Source organism: Scyliorhinus torazame, chromosome 17 (genome assembly GCF_047496885.1).
Source record: "Scyliorhinus torazame isolate Kashiwa2021f chromosome 17, sScyTor2.1, whole genome shotgun sequence".
Classification (NCBI taxonomy): Eukaryota; Metazoa; Chordata; class Chondrichthyes; order Carcharhiniformes; family Scyliorhinidae; genus Scyliorhinus; species Scyliorhinus torazame.
Genome location: NC_092723.1, coordinates 135811623 through 135835033, shown reverse-complemented (window position 1 = coordinate 135835033; position 23411 = coordinate 135811623). Strand labels below are relative to the sequence as shown.

General features: G+C 47.7%; 1 protein-coding gene across 6 annotated transcripts in view; it reads left to right on the top strand.

The window, feature by feature from the left end:
* The window catches only part of arhgap17a (Rho GTPase activating protein 17a), a 169255-nt gene that overhangs the window by 90644 nt on the left and 55200 nt on the right, over positions 1-23411 (top strand). For all 6 annotated transcript variants that reach the window (XM_072481116.1, XM_072481111.1, XM_072481114.1 and 3 more), the window contains exons 5-7: positions 9717-9828; positions 10130-10206; positions 10955-11072. In XM_072481116.1, coding sequence (XP_072337217.1) covers positions 9717-9828; positions 10130-10206; positions 10955-11072 — 307 coding nt within the window. The remainder of the gene's footprint in view (positions 1-9716; positions 9829-10129; positions 10207-10954; positions 11073-23411) is intronic.

The window sequence follows — 23411 nt, the reverse complement described above, 5'->3', positions numbered from 1 at the left end:
CCCCTCCAGTCCCTCTACTCCCTCAGTGCCATAGCCAGGGGTTCAATCGCCAGCGCGAAGAGCAGGGGGGACAAGGGACACCCCTGCCTCATCCCTCGATGCAACCGAAAGTACTCAGACTTCCTCTTGTTCGTGGCCACACTCGCCATCGGGACCTCGTACAACAGCCTAACCTACCTGACGAACTCCTCCCCAAACCCGAACCTCTTAAGCACTTCCCACAAGTACCCCCACTCTACCCTATTGAAGGCCTTCTCAGCGTCCATCGCCGCCACTATCTCCGCCTCCCCCCTCCCTCGCCGGCATCATAACGTTCAGGAGCCTCCGCACATTCGCGTTCAACTGCCTCCCCTTGACGAACCGCGTCCAGTCTTCGTGGATGACCTGCGGCACACAATCCTCAATTCTCGTGGCTAAGACCTTCGCCAGCACCTTGGCATCTACATTTAACAATGAAATCGGCCTGTAAGACCCACACTGCAGGGATCCTTGCCCTGCTTCAGGATCAAGGAGATCAGCGCCCGGGACATCATCGGGTGCAACGCACCCCGCCCCCCCCCCCTTGCCTCATTGAAGATCCTAACCAGCAACGGGCCCAACAGGTCCAGATATCTTTTGTAAAATTCGACCGGGAAACCGTCTGGCCCCGGTGCCTTCCCCGCCTGCATGCTCCCTATCCCTTTGGCCAGCTCCTCCAACCCAATCGGGGCCCCTAATCCTGCCACCAGTCCCTCCTCCACCTTCGGGAACTTCAGTTGGTCCAGAAAGCGGCCCCTCCCTCCCTCCCCCAGTGGGGGCTCGGGCCGATATAGTTCCTCATAAATGTCCCTGAAGACCCAATTGATGCCAACCCCACTCCGCACCACACTCCCCCTCAGCATACTTCAGTGTCAAAGCGTATTATATAGTCCTTGTTGGGTGTGTCTTTCATTAAAGTTAATAAATATTCTTTGTTAATTGTTCACACAACAATCGGATTGTTCCTCACTGGGTTGTACACTGTTCCTCACATTACACCAGAAAAAACACATACACCACAATGGACCGGTGTTCCAAGATACCCTTCTGGGTTTTGGGATACCCTCTCATTTAACACAGCGTGGTTCATAACACCTGACATAGTCGTACTGAAAATCACACCTTACATATAACGTCACAGGCACCACTATCACCCACCAGAGGTGGTGAGCGGCACAGTGGTACACAATCAGGAGGGAGTTGTCCTCAACATCGACGCTGGACCCCATGAAGCCTCGCGGCATGAGATCAAACGTGGTACCAAGAAACGATTGAAGGCCCTGGATACCGCTCAGACTATGGACCATGACAAGATTACAGCAGTAGTACTGAAGACAGACCGAGCCATGCCCCCACCCAAGCTGTTCCAGTACAGCTGCAAAAATAGCATCCATCTAGCAATGTGGAAAATAGTCCAAGTATGTTGTTCTACAAAAAGCATGACAGATTCAACCCTGATAATTACTGCCTCATCAGTCTACTCTCAGTCATCAACAAAGTGATGAAAAGTTTAGTCAACAGTGCTGTCAAGCAGCACATACTCAGCAATAACCGACTTACTGACTGTTTCTTCAGTTTGGGTTCCGCCAGAGCCTCTGAACTCCTCACCTCTACTGCAAGCTTGGTCAGAATGCAGAGAAAACAACAAAACCCAAGAAGGGAGATGAGAGTGACTATCCTCAACATTAAGATAGCACTTGTTTCCTGGGAATGTCACTTTAAGAAATGTTTTTCTGCTCAAGTGGCTGCAGTGATGTCAGAGTGTGGGCGGAGCTGAGCTCTGGCTCTGCTTTTTAGTTTCGCTTTGAGGGAAAGCTTGGGTGTCTGTGTTTTTTTAGTTTAGTTTTAGTTTTGGAGACGCTGCAGTCACAGCAAGATGTGTACGAATCTCTGCAAGCTTATCAATGTCCATTTTGTGATTTCAACTTGGTAACTGTTCTCAACAGTGATGTCTTTCTGTATAAAGGGTTCTTTTTGTCCAATGAATGTTAAAAGGAAAGTTTAAGGATTACTTAGTGTTGTATTCTTTGGGGGTTGTTTTTGAATTGATGGTTGCTAAGTTGTTCACTATGTTTTAGAAAAGGTTAACTTAGTGTCATGAGAAAGTCGCTTTAAGAAATGGTTAGCTGCTCATGTTACTGCAGTGATGTCAGAGTGTGGGTGGAGCTGAGCTCTGGTTCTGCTTTTTACTTTCACTTTGAGAAAAGCTTGGGTCTGTCTGTCTTTTTGGTTTCGTTTTGCAGGGTGTTGCAGCTGAAGTCAGCCTAAGCAGCTGTATTGTTGAGCTCTCTGCCATGAAGGACTATCTTTTAATCATTTGGTGAATTCAGAATTATAAACATTTTCAGTATTGAAGGTAAACCCTGATGTGCTTCTGTTTAAAGGTTGTTAAGTCTTTTGGATGTTAAACGGACAGCTTAAAAGATAACTTAGTGTTGTATTCTTTGGGGGTTATCTTTGAATTAATGGTTGCTGAGATATTCACTGCTTGTTTTAAAAAGGTTAGAATAAACATTGTTTTGCTTAAAAAAAAAACTTTTCCATTTCTGAAGTATCACGCTTGTCGAGTGGGCCGTGTGCTCCCCATACCACAATCTATTAAAAGTTGTGGGTCAGGTGAACTCCATGATACACTTTGGGGTTCTCTAAACCCTGACCCATAACGTTTGACTGAGTGTGGCCTCCAGGAACCCTTCAAAAATGATGTCAAAGATGTAATGATGTGTATAATGTAAGGAGTGTGAAGGGATAACAAGATGATGTTCATGTATCTCAACATTAGATGGGTTTCCTCCGGGTGCTCCGATTTCCTCCCACAGTCCAAAGATGTGCAGGTTAGGTGGATTGGCTGTGATAAATTGTCCTTAGTGTCCAAAATTGCTCTTAGTGTTGGATGGGGATAGGGTGGAGGTGTTGACCTTGGATAGGGTGCTCTTTCCAAGAGCAGGTGCAGACCCGATGGGCCGAATGGCCTCCTTCTGCACTGTAAATTCTATGATGATAATCTATGATTACATAATATTCAGCACCACTTGAGACTCCTCAGATACTGAAGCATTCCATGTCCAAATGCAGCAAGCCATGGACAAAGTCCAGGTTTGGGCTGACAATTGGCAAGTAACATTCGCACCTCACAAGTGCCAGGCAATGACCGTCTCCAATAACACAGAATCTACCCATTGCTCTTGACATTCAATGGCATTACCATCGCTAAATCCCCTACAATCAACATCCTGTGAATTACCACTGGCAGGAACTGAACTGGACCAGCCATATAAATACTGCGGCTACAAGAGTAGGTCAGAGGCTAGGAATCCTATGGTGAGTAACTCACCTCCTGACCCAACAGAGCCTGTCCAGCATCTACAAGGCACATGTCAGGAGTGTACTGGAATGCTCTCCACTTGGCTGGATGAGTGCAGCTCCATCTACACTCGCTGAGCTTGACACCATAGAGGACAAAGTTGACCCATGATTGGCACCCCTTCTTGAGACATTTACTCCGTCCACAACCGCATATGGGCTGTAGTGTGCCATATACAAGATGTACTGCAGGAACTCACCAAGCCTCCTTCAGCCGGCATCTTTCAAACCCATGATTGTTGCCATCGAGAAGGAAAGGGCAGCCTGTTAATGGAAACACCACCACCTGCAAGTTGCACACCTTCCTGACTTGGAATTATATCGCTGTTTATTCACTGTCATCCTGGAACTCCCTCCCTAACAGAACTGTGGATATGTTCACAACATGTGGACTACAGTGGTTTAAGAAGGCAGCACACCACCTTTTGAAGGGCGGCAGTTGTGGCTGAGCAATTAATGCTGACCCAGCCAGCGATGCCTACATCCCATAAATGAACCAAACACAAAGAATAGGTAGATCAATCTAGAGACTGACAGGTTGTCCTCTTTTCCCCTATCTTATTTGTGTGCTGTATTTTATTGCTGAGTCCATCAAGATGGTGCAGGGATGCGGGTGGTGACAATCCCAGGCAGAGGAGGTGCTCATGTCAAAGCCTCCCTGTACATATATGGCATCATTGTCTTCTGCTATCCATTTGTAATTCATGAGGCTCTGCGACTAGTTTGAACTGACCTCTGGAGCCTACAAAATTGCAGCAAAAGAGAGGCCATGTACTTTGCAAACTGGATCAACCAATCCTTTGTCCTCTTCAGTGTCAGATAAAACTACCTGCGGATATGATTCAGAGATGCCAGAGCATACACCAAGAAAGGGAGGGAGCATATTGCCATGGTAATTTCAAAACTGGGCATGTGAGAACAACGCTCTCCATTGCTGGCAAGAAAGTGATCATCAGGGGCAAGGCACTCTTACTGTTGCTCCACAGAGCAAATATCTGGCTCATACACTGCTGCAGTACCCTAATGGTCACGTAAGCCATCTTCTGTGTCTGGAAATTGATAATGGATCATGCCCACAGGTACATGATGCACTGACCTCAAGATAAAGGGAGGAAGACTTCCGGGTGCGGCTATGCAGAGCTAGGGCGCATATTCGGTAGCTCCCGCTTGGAACGGACTTTTGGTCTCTTTTACAGGGCCCCGACGGCATTTGTTTGACATTTCCCGGTGTGGCAAGAAGATTGCAACATTCCCCTGACAGTGTCCCCCCAGGAATGTTATGTCTTTTGCTATGCTACCAGACCCGGCAGAAACAATAAAAGATTTGGCTGCAACAGGATAAACAGGGCCTCTTCCAGCATGCAGGCGGGGGAAGGGCAAGCTTAAAGCTGCAATCTGACTTGACTCTATCAAAGGTGAATTCTAGCAGCAGAAGGAACAACTGTGAAAAGATCTACCAAGGCCATTGAAGAAGCAGGGACGAGGCTTCCGGTGGCGGCCACGGAGGAGTAGGTCACGCATTCGGCAGCTCCCGTCTGGAACGGACTCCCAGACCTTTTTCAGGAGTTTCCATAGACTTCCAGAAAAGAGTCAGTCAGAACGAGGACGAGCTCGTGGGCCTGGCGGTGAGAGTGGAGCAGAATGAGGCGCTACACAAGAGGTGGGCGGGAAGACTCGAAGACCTGGAGAACAGGTCGAGGAGAAAGAATCTGCGAATCCTGGGTCTCCCTGAGGGAGTGGAGGGGGCTGATGCCGGGGCATACCCGAGCACGATGCTCGAGGCGATGATGGGCACGAAGGCCCCTTCGAGGCCGCTGGAGTTGGACGGGGCACATCGGGTGCTGGCGAAGAAGCCCCAGGCAAATGAGCCGCCAAGGGCGATGGTGGTGAGGTTCCACCGGTTCACGGACAGAGAGTGGGTCCTGAGATGGGCCAAGAAGGAGAGGAGCAGTAAGTGGGACAATGCAGAGATCCGAATATACCCGGACTGGAGCACGGAGGTTGCAAAGCGGAGAGCGAGTTTCAACCGGGCCAAAGCGGCGTTGTACCGGAAAGAAGTGAAATTCTTAATGCTGCAGCCAGCGCGACTGTGGGTCACATACAAGGGCCAACACTATTACTTCGAAACGCCTGAAGAGGCGTGGACCTTTGTACAAGCCGAAAAGTTGGACTCTAACTGAGGGTTTGTGAGGGTGGGGGGATGTTTAGGGGTTTGATGTGTGATGGTTGTTGTATATAGGGGGTCAATCACGCGCAGGAAATGTTACATGGGCTGGGGGAGAGAGACAAGGCCGCGAGAGGAGCTGTGCCAGAGGGGGCGGAGCGGGCTTTGGAAAGGCGGGAAGGGGAACAAAGGAATGCATATGGATTGGGAGACTCCCACGTGGGGAGGTCAATGGGACGGCGGGGGATGTCTGGGTCAGCAGGCGTCAGCTGACTTACGGGAGTGACATGGGGGGAGCAAAAAAGCGAGACGGGGTCTAGCATGGGGAGGGGGGGGGGGGTGGGGGGGGAAGGGTTGCTGCTGCACTGGCCGAAAGGGAATGGGACACAGAAGAGGTGGTCGGGACGGGGGTCCCCCCTCTGGGGGACTGGAGGGTGAGGGAAGCGTGGACACGGGACTGGCCCAGAAAAGGAGATGGCTAATCGACGGGGCGTGGGGGGGGGTGAGAGCCCCTCCAATCCGGCTGATAACGTGGAATGTGAGGGGCCTGAATGGGCCGGTGAAGAGGGCTCGAGTGTTCGCGCACTTAAAGGGACTGAAGGCGGACGTGGCCATGCTCCAAGAGACACACCTGAAGGTGGCGGACCAGGTCAGGCTAAGAAAGGGATGGGTAGGACAGGTATTCCACTCGGGACTGGAAGCGAAGAATAGAGGGGTGGCAATATTGGTGGGAAAGCGGGTGTCATTTGAGGCCAAGACTATTGTAGCGGACAATGGAGGGCGATATGTAATGGTGAGCGGTAGGCTGCAAGGGACGTGGGTGGTGTTGGTAAACGTATACGCCCCGAACTGGGATGATGCAGGATTCATGAAGCACATGTTGGGGCGCATTCCGGACCTGGAGATAGGAGGCCTGATAATGGGAGGGGACTTCAATACAATGTTGGATCCAGCACTGGACCGCCCCAAATGAAGGACTGGAAAGAGGCCGGCGGCGGCCAAGGTACTTAGGGGGTTTATGGATCAGATGGGGGGAGTGGACCCATGGCGGTTTGCAAGGCCGCAGGCCAGGGAATTTTCTTTCTTCTCCCATGTACACAAAGCCTACTCCCGGATAGATTTCTTTGTTCTGGGTAGGGCGCTCATCCCGAGGGTGGAGGGGACGGAGTATTCGGCTATCGCCGTTTCGGACCATGCCCCGCACTGGGTGGAACTGGAGCTGGGAGAGGAGAGGGACCACCGCCCATTGTGGCGGCTGGATGTGGGACTGCTGGCGGACGAGGTGGTGTGTGGGAAGGTGAGGGGGTGTATCGAAAGGTACTTGGAGGCCAACGACAACAGGGAGGTGCGGGTGGGGGTGGTATGGGAGGCGTTGAAGGCAGTGATCAGGGGAGAGCTAATTTCCATTACGGCTCATAGGGAGAAGACAGAGGGTATGGAAAGGGAGAGGTTAATGGGGGAGATTTTGAGAGTGGACAGGAGATACGCAGAGGCCCCGGAGGAAAGATTACTTGGGGAAAGACGACGGCTCCAGGCGGAGTTTGACCTGTTGACCACAGGGAAGGCGGAGGCACAGTGGAGGAAAGCGCAGGGGGCGACCTACGAGTATGGGGAAAAGGCTAGTCGGATGCTGGCACACCAGCTCCGTAAGAGGATGGCAGCGAGGGAAATAGGGGGAGTCAAAGATGGAAGGGGAGCCACGATTAGGAGTGCGACGAAAATAAACGAGGTATTCAAGGCCTTTTATGAAGAGCTGTACAGATCCCAGCCCCCAGCAGGGGAAGAGGGGATGAGACGATTCCTAGATCAGCTGAGATTCCCAAGGGTGGAGGAGCAAGAGGTGGCTGGTTTGGGGGCACCAATCGGGTTGGAGGAGCTGAGCAAGGGTTTGGGGAGCATGCAGGCGGGGAAGGCCCCGGGACCGAACGGATTCCCGGTGGAGTTCTACAGGAAGTACGCAGACCTGTTGGCCCCACTACTGGTGAGGACCTTTAATGAGGCAAGAGAGGAGGGGACCCTGCCCCCGACAATGTCGGAAGCGACAATTTCTTTGATCCTAAAGCGGGACAAGGACCCACTGCAATGTGGATCGTACAGGCCGATCTCGCTCCTCAATGTGGATGCAAAGTTGCTGGCAAAAGTGCTGGCCACGAGGATCGAGGACTGTGTCCCGGGGGTAATCCACGAGGACCAGACGGGATTCGTAAAGGGCAGGCAACTAAACACCAATGTGCGGCGGCTCTTAAACGTGATAATGATGCCATCGGAGGAGGAAGAGGCGGAGATAGTGGCAGCAATGGACGCGGAGAAGGCATTTGACCGAGTAGAGTGGGAGTACCTCTGGGAGGTGCTGTGTAGATGTGGGTTTGGGGTAGGGTTTATCAATTGGGTATTATGGGGTTTGTGTGGGCGAATAAGACCCCGAGAGTAAGGAGAGGGTTCCTGGAACGCAGTAGGGACCGAGGAGGGTTGGCGCTGCCAAACCTGGGGAGCTACTACTGGGCAGCAAATGTGGCGATGATCCGCAAGTGGGTTATGGAGGGAGAGGGGGCGGCATGGAAGAGGATGGAGATGGCGTCCTGTAAAGGAACGAGCCTGGGGGCGTTGGTGACGGCACCGCTGCCGCTCTCGTTGACAAAGTATGCCACGGGCCCGGTGGTGGCGGCAACGCTAAAGATCTGGGGCCAGTGGAGATGGCACCGGGGTGCAATGGGAGCATCGGTGTGGTCCCCGATCAGGGGTAACCACCGGTTTGTCCCGGGGAAAATGGACGGGGGGTTCCAGAGCTGGCATCGGGCGGGGATTGGAAGAATGGGGGAACTGTTCATCGACGGGACGTTTGCGAGCCTAGGGGCACTGGAGGAGAAGTTCGAGTTACCCCCGGGAAATGCCTTTAGATATATGCAGGTGAGGGCTTTTGTGAGGCGACAGGTGAGGGAATTCCCGTTGCTCCCGGCACAAGAAGTTCAAGATAGGGTGATCTCGGGTGTATGGGTCGGGGAGGGCAAGGTGTCGGAAATACACCAGGAGTTGAAAGAAGAGGGGGAAGCGCTGGTAGAAAAGTTGAAGGGCAAATGGGAGGAGGAGCAGGGGGGGGGAGATTGAGGAAGGTCTGTGGGCTGATGCCCTAGGTAGGATTAATTCCTCCTCCTCGTGTGCCAGGCTCAGCCTGATACAATTTAAGGTGGTTCACAGAGCTCACTTGACAGGGGCGAGGTTGATTAGGTTCTTTGGGGTAGAGGACAGATGTGGAAGGTGCTCAGGGAGCCCGGCGAACCATGTCCATATGTTTTGGTCATGTCCGGCACTGGAGGGGTTCTGGAGAGGAGTGGCGGGAGCAATATCTCAGGTGGTGAAAGACCGGGTCAAGCCAAGCTGGGGGCTAGCAATATTTGGAGTAGTGGACGAACCGGGAGTGCAGGAGGCGAAAGAGGCCGGCATTCTGGCCTTTGCGTCCCTAGTAGCCCGGTGAAGGATCTTGCTATTGTGGAAGGAGGCGAAGCCCCCCAGCCTGGAGGCCTGGATAAATGATGTGGTCCGTGCTGCTCTCCGGTTAAACCTCCTACCTTCCTGTGCTGCTCTCTGGTTAAAGCTCCTACCTTCCCGTGCTGCTGTCCGGTTCTCCCCTCCGCTCTCTAATATATCAATTAAGTCCCGACCTTTGCTGAAACAATGACGGAATTCAATCTAGTTTGAAAAATGCCCACCAGTGCTTATTCGCTGCATCTTTGTAAATTTGTGGCTCACCTGATGCTCCTTGAGGAATTGTAGGAAATGAGAGGAACACCTTGCTCCCTCCTCACAGAATTCCCTCAGTCACTGAACTCCCACTTTCGCACTCGAATGCAGCCCAAAGTCAGCACTCCAGTGCCTTATTCATTGGAGCAGTTTGTTTCTGCTTGATTTTCTGTTGATTAATGAGATTTCTTTCATTGTGAATCTTGTAATTTTTCTGATTTTAGTATTTCCTTTTGAATTTTCACTATTCATATCTGTTAGCATTATAAAGCTGTGTTGAGAAAGAACACAGAAAAGTCGGAACATTTGACTCCAGTTTCTTTGCATTGGGAAGTGCTTAAACCAGCACTGGTCCAGAAAGTATCTGAACATTATCCTGAGGAATGTCAACAGTATTACTTTATGACCATGATAATGTTTGCTTTGGTTTCAGGAAATTGCTGGAAACATGTACTGAAGCAGAGAATAAACTGGCATTTGAGCTCGCTTCTTATGAATCACAAATTGAGAGAGATATCCTTGATCCATTCAGCAACCTGGCTGAAGTGAGTATCTCTGGATGTTTCCCCCTTTCACTCTCCCACAACAATAGAGTTAAAGTTTTGTTTCTCCTCTGTTTGTAAGTCGTTCAGCGTCCGGATGCCTTTTTATCTGTGGATAACACTCCAACTCCAGGAAATTATCAATGTTAACTTTGGACTTAAATCCCAATTTTTCATGTTGAGCCCACTTATTTCTGGTGCTCATACAGAAGGCCAGAACAGTACACTGAATGGAATAGTAGCAAATATCTGTTTCGTTACAATTGCTTTTATTCATACTTTTAATTTTTTTTACTTTTTAAAGATGGAGATTCCTAACATTCAAAAACAAAGGAAGCAGTTGGCTAAACTAGTACTCGACTGGGACTCGGCAAAAATGCGGTAAGAGTTTTTATATTGTAACTGAATTTAAAGTGGTGCTTTCAAGTCCGTGATTGGAAGTAACGTTTTGCAATGAGATCATAGTTTTATGTTTTCAAGTATTTGTTTTCCAGTTAATCATTTTTTAAAATTAATTTGGAGTACCCAATTCTTTTATTCCAATTTAGCGTGGCCAATTGACCTACCCTGCACATCTTTTTGGGTTGTGGGGGTGAGACCCACGCAGACACTGGGAGAATGTGCAAACTGCACAAGGACAGGCGGCCGGGATTGAACCTGGGTCCTCGGCACCGTGAGACAGCAGTGCTAACCACTGTGCCACCATGCTGCCCGTTTGTTACCCAGTTATGAATTTGTTTCTAATCTTTGACACTGGCCAGTATTCCCATCAGTAATGATACAATCGTCATTGATTACTTTAAGATGAACTTAATCACTGACATCTGATTATTCAAACCAAAAAAGGGACCGATTAATTTTTTTTTAAAATTAGCGTTTCAGAGAATTTGTGAAAGATGAAAAAATTAACTTAATGAAGTTAAACTGGGTTTAGGTCTGGTGCTTTAAAGTGTTCAGAGTAGTTTGAATTCAGAGCTTTGGTGAATTGGGAGCAGGTTTGTATCTGAGGCCTAAGAAAATTATGCACTGTTTTTACCTTGGCCCAAAGTTTGCTTGGGTGGAGCCTCGTTGGGTCTTGCAGAAATAGAGCTGATTTGGAATTTAATTGCATTATCCTGGTTTGTTTCAGGTACAATCAAGCACACAAAGCTGCATTTTCAGGAGCTAATTTCCCAGCAGTAGCAGCAAAGATTGACTCCCTGCGGGAGGAAATGGATGAAGCTGGAAATAAAGTAGAACTGTGTAAGGTATGTTTATATGGTAATCTGAATGCAGACATCAAAATGTGTATTTGGACAATGGATATTTGCTGTTTAATGGTTTTGGTATTATTTGCAATAAACTTTGTTATCTGATGGATCTCTTAACCCTCCCTGGTTAATAATTTGTTCTGTAACTAACATTGGTACAAAATGTTGCAGAAAATACCTTGATCCTAAATTACGAAGGAAGGTCTCCAAATATGAGCTTATGTTCAATGTACAAAAGAAGATAGGCTTATTGGGTGACCTATTTCCATTCAGCAATGGGTAGGTTTGGAACTATTTGCTTGTGAGAATTGGGGATATTTTTAACTGAGGAACAAAACTATAATTTCTTACCCTGTGAATTCTGTTTTTACAAATGCAGTAAATGTACATTGTGCAACAGATCAAATTGTTCATGTGACCAGGTACAAACAGCCCCCATATCTAGAAGTGGCTAAAATTATATCAATCTAGGGATTGTTTTTGAATAACATATACATTCTTCCCTTTCCCTCCAATTTCCTCGTCTCTCTGAAATTATTGATTGCTGCAATATGGTTCTGATGGTGTCTTCCAGTTTCACCCAAATGGCCATTCTGCATGCGAGTGTAGATAGTGTCAGTAGTTTAATTCTCTTGACCAAACCAAATCTTGACAGTCTACATGTGAAGTCTAAATACAGATTGCTTCTGACTGAGGCTCCCAGTTCAGAATTGTCTGAAGCCAAACTATGCCATTGTTTAATGTTGTGAACAAACCACTTCCCACTACTCCATCTAACTTCATCAGCATATCCTTGTATCCCTTTCTCTTCTCTGTGCTCATTTGGTTTCTCCTTGATTGGATTGATGTTACATGTCTTAACTACTCTGCTGTATAATGTGGTGAGCCATTGAGAAGTCCATTGAGTTCCGTGGGAGTGGGGAATCCTGCTAGTGGGAGGGACCATAAAATCCCCCCCCCCCCCTTGTCACAAGTTCCACATCCTAACAATTCTCCATTCTCTGGGTAAGGAGGTTTGACCTGAATTCCCCATTGAATGTATTTGTGATTTTAGTATCATTGTGGCCACCAGTCTGTATGCCAGTGGAAACGGCTTATTTCCATCTACCTTTTCAAATATTTTTATGATGCTGAAGACCTCTCGGGTCACCTACAGTTTTCGAGAGAAAAGAGTGCAAGTTTGGGTCCACTGTGGTTGGGTGTCTTTGATCAGCCGCAGTCTTATTGAATGGTGGGTGTCTTTGATCAGCCGCAGTCTTATTGAATGGTGGTGCGAGCTCGAGGGGCCTTCTGGGAATGTAGGAAAATAGGAACAGGAGTCAGCCATTCAGCCCTTCGAACCTGCTCCGCCATTCAATACAATCATCGCTAATTGGATATTCAATGCCTTTTACATGCACTATTCACATAACCCTTTAAGCTATTGTCAATAAGAAATCTTTCGATCACTGTCTTAAACATGCTCAATTCCTGAGCTTCCACCGCCCTCTGTGGTAGAGAATTCCAAAGATTCACACCGCTCCTGTGAAAAATAATTTCTCATCTCGGTCCAAAGTGGCAATCCCCCTAATTTTGAAATTATGCTTCCTGGTTCTGGACTCCCCAACCAAGGAAAACATCTTACCTATATCTACCCTGTCTATTCCTTTAAGTATTTTGTATATTTCAATGAAATCGCCTCATTCTTCAAAACTCTAGAGATTGCCGGCCCAGTTTGCTCAATCTCTCTTCATAAGACAATCCCACCATCCCTGGAATAAGTCTAGTTGCACTGTATGGCAATAACATCCTTTCTGAGGTAAGGGTACCAAAACTGCACACTCCAGGTGCTGTCTAACCAAGTTTCTATACAATTGAAGCAAGGCCTCACTACTTCTGTACTCAAATCCTCTTGTGATAAAGGCAAACATTCCATTAACCTTGTTAATAGCTTGCTGCACCTGTATGTTAGCCTTCAGTGACTTATAGACGAAGATGCCAAAGGTCCCTTTGTACATCTACACTTTCTAATTTCTTACCATTTAGGAAATACTCTGCACATCCTTTCCTTCTGCCAAAGTGGATTACCTCACATTTTTCCATATTATATTCCATCTGCCATGTTCTTGCCCACTCACTAAGTCTATCTGAATCCTTCTGTATCTGCTTTACATCTTCATACAACACACATTCTCGCTTAGCTTTGTATCATTCGTGAACTTGGAAATATTACATTTGGTCCCCACATCCAAATCATTGATAGATTGTGAACAACTGGGGCTCAAGTACTGATCTTTGTGGTACCCCACTAGCCGCAGCCTGCCAATGCAGAATGACCTGTTTATTCCTACTCTGATTTCTGCCTATTAGCCAATCCTTAATCCATGCTAGAACATAAGAACTAGGCACAGGAGTAGGCCATCTGGCCCCTCGAACCTGCTCTGCTATTCAATAAGATTGTGGCGGCTCTTTTTTTGGACTGAGCTCCATTTACCTACCCGCTCACATAACCTTTCATTCCTTTACTGTTGAAAAATCGGAACAATATTTGCCTTAAAAATATTCAACAAGGTAGCCTCAACTTCTTCATCGGGCAGGGAATTCCACAAATTCACGACTCTTTGGGTGAAGAAGTTCCTTTGCAACTCAGTCCTAAATTTGCTCCCCCTTATTTTGAGGACATGCCCCCTAGTTCTAGTTTCACCCGCCAGTGGAAACAACCTCCCTGCTTCTATCTTAACTATTCACTTCATAATTTTATATGTTTCTATAAGATCCCCCCCCCCCCCCCCCCCCCACCTTCATTCTTCTAAATTCCAATGATTATTGTCCAAGTCTCTCCTCAAAAGCCAATTCTCAACTCCGGAATCAACCTAGTGAATCTCCTGCACCTTCTCCAATGTCAGTACATCCTTTCTCAAGTAAGAAGACCAAAACTGTACACAGAACTCCAGGTGTGGCCACACCAGCACGCGAAACAACTGCAACATAACCTCCCTGTTTTAGAGTCTATCCCTCTAGCAATGAAGGACAACATTTCATTTGTCTTCCTAATTAACTGCTGCGCCTGCAAATCAACTTTTTTGCAATTCATGCACAAGGACACCCAGGTCCCTCTGCAAAGCAGCATGCTGCAACCTTGTACCATTTTAAAAAATATAGATATTTTTATTGGTATTTTCCAGTTTTTACAAAATAACAGCTCAATCTATGGTGCACCTGGTATTTACCTCTAGATTCGCTTATTTACAGACAGATTTTTGCATGTGTTCCCTCTGTCTGGCCCCCCCCCCCCCCCCGAGTACTGACTTCCGCCCAGGGTGTCACATACTGTGCTCTGCTCCTTTCTGTTGTGGTTTTTAGTTGTTGAGCTTGCGGGGTCGGGGCGGAGAAGGGGTTTCCTGGCCCCTCCCCTCCTCCCTTTTCCCCCTTGTTTCGTTCTGTGACTTCTTGGGTTCCCTCCTCTCCTCCTCCCCTCCCCCTCTTCCTAGTCGCTATTGGCCTCGGACAGGTCATGGAACAGGTTGATGAATGGCCCCCACATTTTGTGGAAGCCCTCGGCCGACCCTCGAATGGTGTTTTTAATCTTCTCCAGGTGAAGAAATTCCGACAGGTTAGCCAGCCAGTCTGCAGCTGTAGGTGGTGCTGCTGATCGTCAGCCAAGCAGGATTCTCTGGCGTGCGATTAAGGAAGCAAAAGCTAGGGTGTCCGCCCTCTTCCCCATATGTAGTTCTGGCTGGTTCAATACCTCGAAGAATGCCAATCTCGGGCACGGCTCCACCCTCCCCCCACAACCTTGGACATTGCCTCGGAGAAGGCTGACCAGAACCCGACAAGTCTGGGGCAGGCCCAGAACACGGGGCCGTGGTTGGCCGGGGCCCTTCTGGCACCGTTCATATTTATCCTCCACCTCTGGGAAGAACCTGCTCATTTGGGTTCTGGTTAGGTGAGCTCTGTGGTTAGGTGAGCTCTGTGCACCACTTTAAACTGCGTGAGGCTTAGCCTAGCGCAGGAGGAGGTGGAGTTGACCCTACTCAGTGCTTCACTCCAGAGTCCTCACCCCACTCCGTCCCCAGGTCATCCTCCCATTTTCGTCTGGCTCCATCCAGTGGTATTCTTGCCCTATCCAGTAACCTTCCATAGATGTTCCCACAGTTTCCCCCCTCCTTACTGTCCATGTTTATTAGTTCCTCCAGTGAGGTTCCTCTCAGGGCCCTGGGGTTCCTTGCGGAGAAAGCGTTTTATTTGAAAGTGCCCATGTTCCTGTCCTGTAGATAGTTCCAGATCTTCCGTCAGTTCGCACAAGGGCGCGTGTCTGTCCCCTATGTAAAGGTCCCTGACTGCTAGCGTCTCCTCGTCCTGTCTCCATTTTGTCAAGGTGGCGCCGACCATGGCTGGTGGGAATTTGTGGTTGCTGCAGATGGGGGCCATGGAAGACATCTCGGTTAGGCTGAAGTGTTGCCTCATTTGGTTCCATATCTTCAATGTAGTTACCACCACTGGGCAGGATGTGTATTTTGTCGGGGGGCATGGGAGCGCTGTCGTTGCGATGGCCCGGAGGGTTGTTCCCTTACAGGAGGACTCTTCCAACCTCACCCATTCCGTGTTGGATACCCATTCCGTGTTGGGTTCCTGTATCCATTCCCTCGCCCTCTTGGCTGTGGCTGCCCAGTGGTAGTATTGTAGGTTCGGTAGGGCCAAACCGTCCATTTTATTCCTCCCTGTTTAGTGTCGACTTGGGGATCCATGTGTTCTTCTACCCTTCCCGCAGAAACGCCACGATCATTTTGTCTATCTTATGGAAAAAGACCTTGGGGATGAAGGTCGGTACGGAACTAAGCAGGAAGACGAACTTCGGCATTATGTTCATCTTGATCGTCTGCACCCAGGGAATGTGGGAGTGCATCCCATCTCTGTAGGTCCTTTTTAACTTCCTCCACCAGACTGGTCAGATTCCACTTGTGAATCCATGTCCAGTCGTGAGCTATCTGGATCCCCAATTTGCTTTGGGCTAGTTTGAATGTTAGTCCCTCCAGCTCAGTCCCTCCCCCGTTTGGGTTCAACGGGAATGCCTTGCTCTTGCCCAGGTTGGGTTTGTAGCCCCAGAAGGCTTTGAACTCTTCTGGGATCTTCATGATTGCTTTCAGGCCATTCTGTGGGTCTGTAACGTAGAGGAGAAGATCATCAGCAAATAGTGAAACTCTGTGCTCACTGCCTCCTCTTTGGATGCCCTTCTAGCTTTTTGCGTCTCACAGAGCGACTGCCGGGGCGAACAGGAGCGGGGACAGTGGGCATCCCTGCCTTGTCCCTCTGTGCAGCTGAAAATATTCATAGCTGGTGGTGTTGGTCCGAACGCTCGCCTTGGGGGCGTTCAAGAGTTTCGCCCACGAGATGAACCCTGTACCGGGTAGCCCAGTACTTCAACTGCGTCATAGACCTTTTCTGTGTCCAGGGAGATGATCACCTCTGATGTTCTCTCCCCAAATGGGGTCATTATTACATTCAGCAGCTGCCTGATGTTCGCAGTTAGCTGTCTACCCCTAACAAAGCCCCTCTGATCCTCTGCGACCACCTCCAGTATGCAGTACTCCAGTCTGTTGGGCAAGTCTTTCGCAAGTATCTTCGCATCTACATTGAGCAGTGAAATGGGTCTGCATGATCTGCATTCCATCAAGTGTTTGTCTTTTTTGGGCATCAGCGATACCGTGGCCTGTGTTGGAGGCAGGGTGTTCCTCGCTAGCGAGTCTGCAAACATATCCCATCGGTGCGGTGCAAGGGCTGGTGCGAATTATTTTATAGAAGTCCACCGGGAACCCGTCAGGTCCCAGTGCCTTCTCCGCCTGCATGGAGCTAATGCTCATCATGATCTCTCCCAGTCTATTGGTGCTTCTAACTCTCTCTCTTTTCCCCCCCACCCCCCCCCCCCCCAATCTGTCGTCCCCCACGACTGGCCATCGAGGAACCGTTTCCAGGTGTCCAATCCCGGGTAGAAGTTCTTAAACGGCCTGATGACCACTTTTTGTTTGGTTACTAGTCTGCCTCTGCTATTCTAGATACCTATCGCGGAGTATTCCACCCTTACTATTCCTGGAAGCACCGACTTTCCCACTGCAAAGGAGTCTAACCTTGACTATGCTTTGTGCACCAGTGAAAAGAATGAGAATTCCTTCTCACCGGGGTGTAGGAACTGCCATGGATCTTTACCCCCCCCCCCCCCCCCCCCCCCCATCTGCTCCCAGTTCCCTAGCCATGCCTGTCCTTTTCCCCGATCTGGGGCTCGCTAAGTGGGTCCTGTATACACTTGAAGTCGGTGTGTGCAAATGTCGGGGTTTTCTGCCATGGTCTTTTTTATGAAGTTTGTGACGTCCCAGTTGGGCGTGTACACATTTACCAGAACAACCAGTGCCCCGTCCAGGACACCACTGACCATGACGTACCGTCCCCCTTGGTCCGTAACTGTCCTTGTCATTGTAAACATTGTCATTTTACTAATCAGTATAGCTACTCCCTTAGCTCCCGTCCCATAACATGAGCGATACATCTGTCCCACCCAACCCTTTCTTAGCCGCAGTCGGTCCTTCTCCCTCAAGTGTGTCTCCTGCAGGAAGACTATGTCAGCTTTCAAACTTCTCAAATAGGCGAAGACTCTGGATCTTTTCACTCTGCCGTTAAGTCCTCTGACATTCCAGGTGATACTCATGGTTTTTATTTTTTGTCCCCTCCTTCCTGCGGGATCAACCATACTTATCTGGTGGACGTGCCCCTGAACTCCGGGATTTTGCTTTGTTAGTGGGCCATCCAAAATGGGCGTGGTCTCCGTCCCCACCATGAAGTAGGGCCCCGTGCTCTGGGGTTTCCCTTTGTCCAGGGAACATCCAACATGACTGCCAACTGTGGGTATGCCACATGGGTACGCTCCTGCACTCTGGGTCTCCCTTTGTTTAGGACCCTCCAAAGTGGCTGCTTGCGTGGCCATCTTGTTTTCTCAACCTGCACCTTGCCTGGCGAAGCCAATCCGAAAACCAACCCTTTTTTCCCATCCTGTTCCTTCTCCCCCCCCCCCCCCCCCCCCCCCCCCCCCCCCCGGGCCCCCACCTCCCTTTGTTACCCTACCACTCATCTTAGTGTCCTCTGCAAACTTTGACACATTACATTTGGTCCTCAACTCCAATTCAGCTATGTAAATTGTAAACAATTATGCGGCCCCAAAACTGATCCCTGAGGCACACCACTAGTTAAACGTGACCTGCCTATCATGAACCCACGCTGCGCCTGCCCAATGGGACATGTTCTATTCAGATGTCTCGCTATTTCTCCCTTGTTGATAGATCGATTCAAGCATTTCCCCACTACAAAAGTTTAGCTAACCGGCATGTGGTTATCAGCCTTTTGACTACCTCCTTTTTTTAAACAGTGGCGTCACATTTGCTGTTTTCCAATCTGCGGGAAGAGTCCAGTGAATTTCGGTAAATTACCATGAGCATTTGCTATTTCCCTGCCATCTCTTTTAGTACCCTGGGATGCATTCCATCAGGACCAGGAGACTTGTCTACCTTTAGCCCCATTAGCTTGACCAACACTACCTCTTTTAGTGATCGTTTTTTGATCCTCACCTGCCATAGCCCCCTTGCCATCAATTATTGGCATGTTATTTATGTCTTCCACTGTGAAGACTGACACAAAATACCTGTTCAGTGCCTCGGCTATTTCCTCATTTCCCATTATTAAATCCCCCTTCACCGCCTCTAAAGGACCAATGTTTACCGTAGCCAGTCTTTTTTGTTTTATATATTTGTAGAAATGTTTGTCATCTGTTTTTATATTCTGAGCTAGTTTACTGTCATAATCTATCATGCTTTTCTTTATAGCTTTTTTCGTGGCTTTCAGTTGACCTTTAAAGATTTCCCAATCCTCTAGTTTCCCACTAATCTTTGCCACCTTGTGCATTTCTTTCGATTTGATGCCCTCCTTTTTTCCTTAGATATTCATGGCTGATTAGCCTTTTTCCTACAGTCCTTCCTCTTCACTGGTATATACTTTTGCTGAGCACTGTGAAAAATCGCTTTAAAAGTCCACCACTGTTCCTCAATTATCCCACCATAAAGTCTTTGCTCTACCTTGGTCTACCTTAGCCAACTCCTCCCTCTTTCTCATGCCATTGTAGTCTCCTTTGTTAAAGCACAAGACACTGATATTGGACTTCGCCTTCTCACCCTCCATCTGTACTTTAAATTCAACTGTACTGCGGTTGCTTCTTCCGAAAGGATCCCTAACTACGAGATCATTAATTATCCCTGTCTTATTACACAGGACCAGATCGAGGATAGCTTGTTCCCTCGTAGGTTCCATTACATTCTGTTCTAGGAAACTGTTGCGGATACATTCTATGAACTCCTACTCAAGGCTGCCTTGACCGACCTGGTTTGACCGATCGACATGTAGATTAAAATTCCTCCATGACGACTGCCGAACCCTTTCTATATGCATCAGTTATTTCTTTGTTTATTGCCCACCCGAACGTGATGTTATTATTTGGTGGTCTATAGACTACGCCTATCAGCGACCTTTTCTCCTTCGTGTTTCTAATTTCCACCCAAATGGTGCAACTGTAAATTCTAAATAAAAATAAAATAAATCCCTTCACCCCCATTTGCTAGTTTAAAGTCCTTGTGACCACCCTATTTATCCTTTCCGCTAGAACACATCGGTTCAGGTGAAGACCGTCCCAATGGTACACATCCCTCCTAGAATCAGAGAATTTACAGTGCAGAAGGAGCCATTCAGCCCATCGAGTCTGCACTGGCCCTTGGAAAGAGCACCCTACTTAAGCCCACACCTCCATCCTATCCCCATAAACCCACCTAACCATTTTGGACACCAAGGGCAATTTAGCATGGCCAATCCACCTAACCTGCACATCTGGTTTAGCACAGGGCTAAATCGCTGGCTTTTAAAGCAGACCCAGGCAGGCCAGCCTCCCCGAACAGGTGCCGGAATGTGGCGACTAGGGGCTTTTCACAGTAACTTCATTTGAAGCCTACTTGTGACAAGCGATGTTCATTTCATTTCTTTGGACTGTGGGAGGAAACAGGAACACCCGGAGGAAACCCACGCAGACACTGGGAGAACATGCAAATTCCGCACAGACTGTGACCCAAGATGGAAATCGAACACTGTCGCTATGAAACAACAGTGCTAGCCACTGTGCTACCGTGCCGCCCCGATACCAATACTGCCCACGAAAAGCAACCCCTCTTTCCTGGCACCACAATTTAGCCACATGTTTGCTTCCCTAATTTCCATGCGATATTGCCTCCTATCCCATGTGCTTTTATTTTGTTAACCAACCTCCTGGGGGAGCCTTATCAAAAGCCTTCTGAAAGTCCAAATATAATTGACTCTCCTTTGTCAATTTTGTTAGTAACATCCTCAAAAAAAGTCAAACATGATTTTCCATTCGTAAATCCATGCTGTCTATGCCCGATCAGATCATAATTGCCCAAGTGTCCATTTATCACATCCTTTATAATAGATTCTAGCATTTTCCCTACTCAGATGTGCAGCTGACAGATTTGTAGTTCCCGGATTTCTCCCCACCCTCCTTCCTTTTTAAGTAGTGGGATGATATTTCCTACCTTCCAATATTCAGAAACCATTCCAGAATATATAGAATTTTGGAAGATGGGTAGATCGATCACCAATGCATCCACTATCTCTATAGCAGCCTCTTTCAACACTCTGGGATGCATAATAGCAGATCCTGGGGACTTGTCAACTCTCAGTCCCAATTTCTCCAATACAAACTTGTTTCTTGTACTAATTTCCTTTAATTCCGAGTTCTCCCTGTCCCCTTGGATCTCTATTTCTGGGAGATTTTCTGTATCTTCCTTAGTAAAGCTAAGTAATTATTTAGCTTCTCTGCCATCTCTATTCCCCATTATGAATTCTCCTGACTGCCTGTAATGGATCCACATTTGATCAAAGAGCAATATAGCACAGGAACAAGCCCTTCGACCCTGCAAGCCTGTACCGGTCATAATACTACCCTTTGCCAAAACCCTCTGCACTTTCTTGTGCCGCATCCCTCTATCCTTCCTATCCATGTATTTGTCGAGATGCCGTTTGAATGCAGTTAATGTATCTGCTTCCACAACCTCCCCTGGCAGCGCGTTGCAGGCACTTGCCACCATCTGGTTTAAAAAAAAAAACCCTGCTTCACACCAAAGAACAAAAGACTTTTAATTCCAGATTTTTATTGAATTCATTTTCACTAACTGCCAATGTGGGACTTGAAGCAGGGACCCCAGAGCATTACCCTGGGTCCCCAATTACTAGTCTAGCAACAATACCACTATTCCACCTCTTCCCCATAGAAAAACTCTGTGAGCCTGACGTGATTTGAACCCACAACTTTCTAATCTGTAATCGGACACTCTGCCATTGCACCACATTTGGCCAAATGTTTCCTTTCTAACATACCTATAAAAGCTTTAATGGTCTGTTTTTACGTGTTTTGCGAGATTGCATTCATGTTCTGTTCTCCCTGTCTTTATTAGTTTCTTGGCCTTTCTTGGCTGTATTCCATAAACCTCACAATTCTTGGGTTTAATACTATTTCTGGCAACTTTATAAGTCTTTTCTTTTAATCTTGAATAATCTTTAACTTCCGTTGTCAGCCACGGTTGACTGGCTTTTCTTGGGTTTTGCACCTTGAAGGAATGTATAGGTGCTGTAGTACTGTAAACGATGTAATGGTTCTTTGAAGGCTTCTGCACAGTTATACCTATTAATATATTTTCCCAATCCACCAAAGTCAATTTGTCCCTCGTGCCATCATAGTTTCCTTTATTTATCGTTATCACCCCGCCTTCAGATAGAACATCTTCACTTTCGAGCATCATGTACAATTCTATCATATTGTGATAATTCTGGTCACTCATCCCTAAAGGTTAATTTACAACTAGACTATTGGTTAACCTTTTTTCATTACGTAATCCTAGACCTACAATAGCCTGTCCTCTAGCTAGCTCCTCAATATGCTGCTCTAGAATTCCACCCCCAACACCCTCCAGAAACTCATCTTCCACAGCAATAGTACTCACTTGGTTTAACCATTCCATGTGCAGATTAAAGTCACCCATGATTACTGTATTGCCCATGCTACATGCTTCCCTCATCTCCTGATTAATACCATTTTCCATTTTACCAATACTATTAGGTGGCCTATAAATAACTCCAACCAATGTCTGCTGTCCTTTTCGGTTTCCTTGATCCATTGAAACAGATTCCACACCTTGTTCTTCCGGTCTGAGATCCTCCCTTACTACTGTACTGATCCCATCCCTTATCATCAGCACAACTCCACCTGCTTTCCTTTCTTGTCTGTCCTTCATAAAATTTGAATATTCCTGATTATTCAGTTCCCAGCCTTGGTCACCATGCAGCCATGTTTCCATAATCACCCCCCCCCCCCCCCCTCACTTTTATATACACACACACACACACACACACACACACACACACACACACAACCATTTCGCCAGCCATGTATTCAATCCTCCTATTCCTCTGCTCGTGGAACTAGGAGAAATCCTGAGAGTACTGCTCCTGCATTTTAATCTACTTCCTAACTCCAGTTGATACCAATTGGGCTACTACCTCTGGTTGATTCTGAGATTGTGATCTAAAGGTGAAGTTAATTTTAAATTGAAGGTTTTAAAGAAGCCACCAGTGTGATTCAGTCGGGATAGCTGATGAGTGACTGGAAATTAATACAGGTGCTCTTACTGCTATGTAGGAATGTCAAGACATAGGACTTCAGAGCAGGAGAAGACCGTTTCGCCCTTCAGGCCTGCTCTGCCATTCAATAACATGGTGGCTGATAGTAATAATTTTTTTTCTTGTCACAAGTAGGCTTACATTAACACTGCAATGAAGTTACTGTGAAAAGCCCCTAGTCGCCACATTCCGGCGCCTGTTCGGGTACATGGAGGGAGAATTCCGAATTCTCAGCTGGTACGGTAATTGAACCCGCGCTGCTGGCTTTGTTCTGCATCAAAAACCAGCTGCCTAGCCCATTGAGCTAAACCAGCCCCATCTGGTTGTGGTCTCAACTCCACTTTTCTCACTGTTCCCCATAACTCTCGGTTCCATTGTCTATCAAAAATCTAACTCCGCCTTAAATAAATTCAATGGCCCAGCCTCCACTGCTTTCTGGGGAAGAGAATTCCACGTACCAATGATCCTCAGAAAAAAATTCTCTTCATCTCTATTTTGGGAGACCTCTTATTCTTAAACTGTGTCCCCTAATTCTACTTCCCACAAAAGGAAACATCGTCCTGGTATCTACGTCAGGCT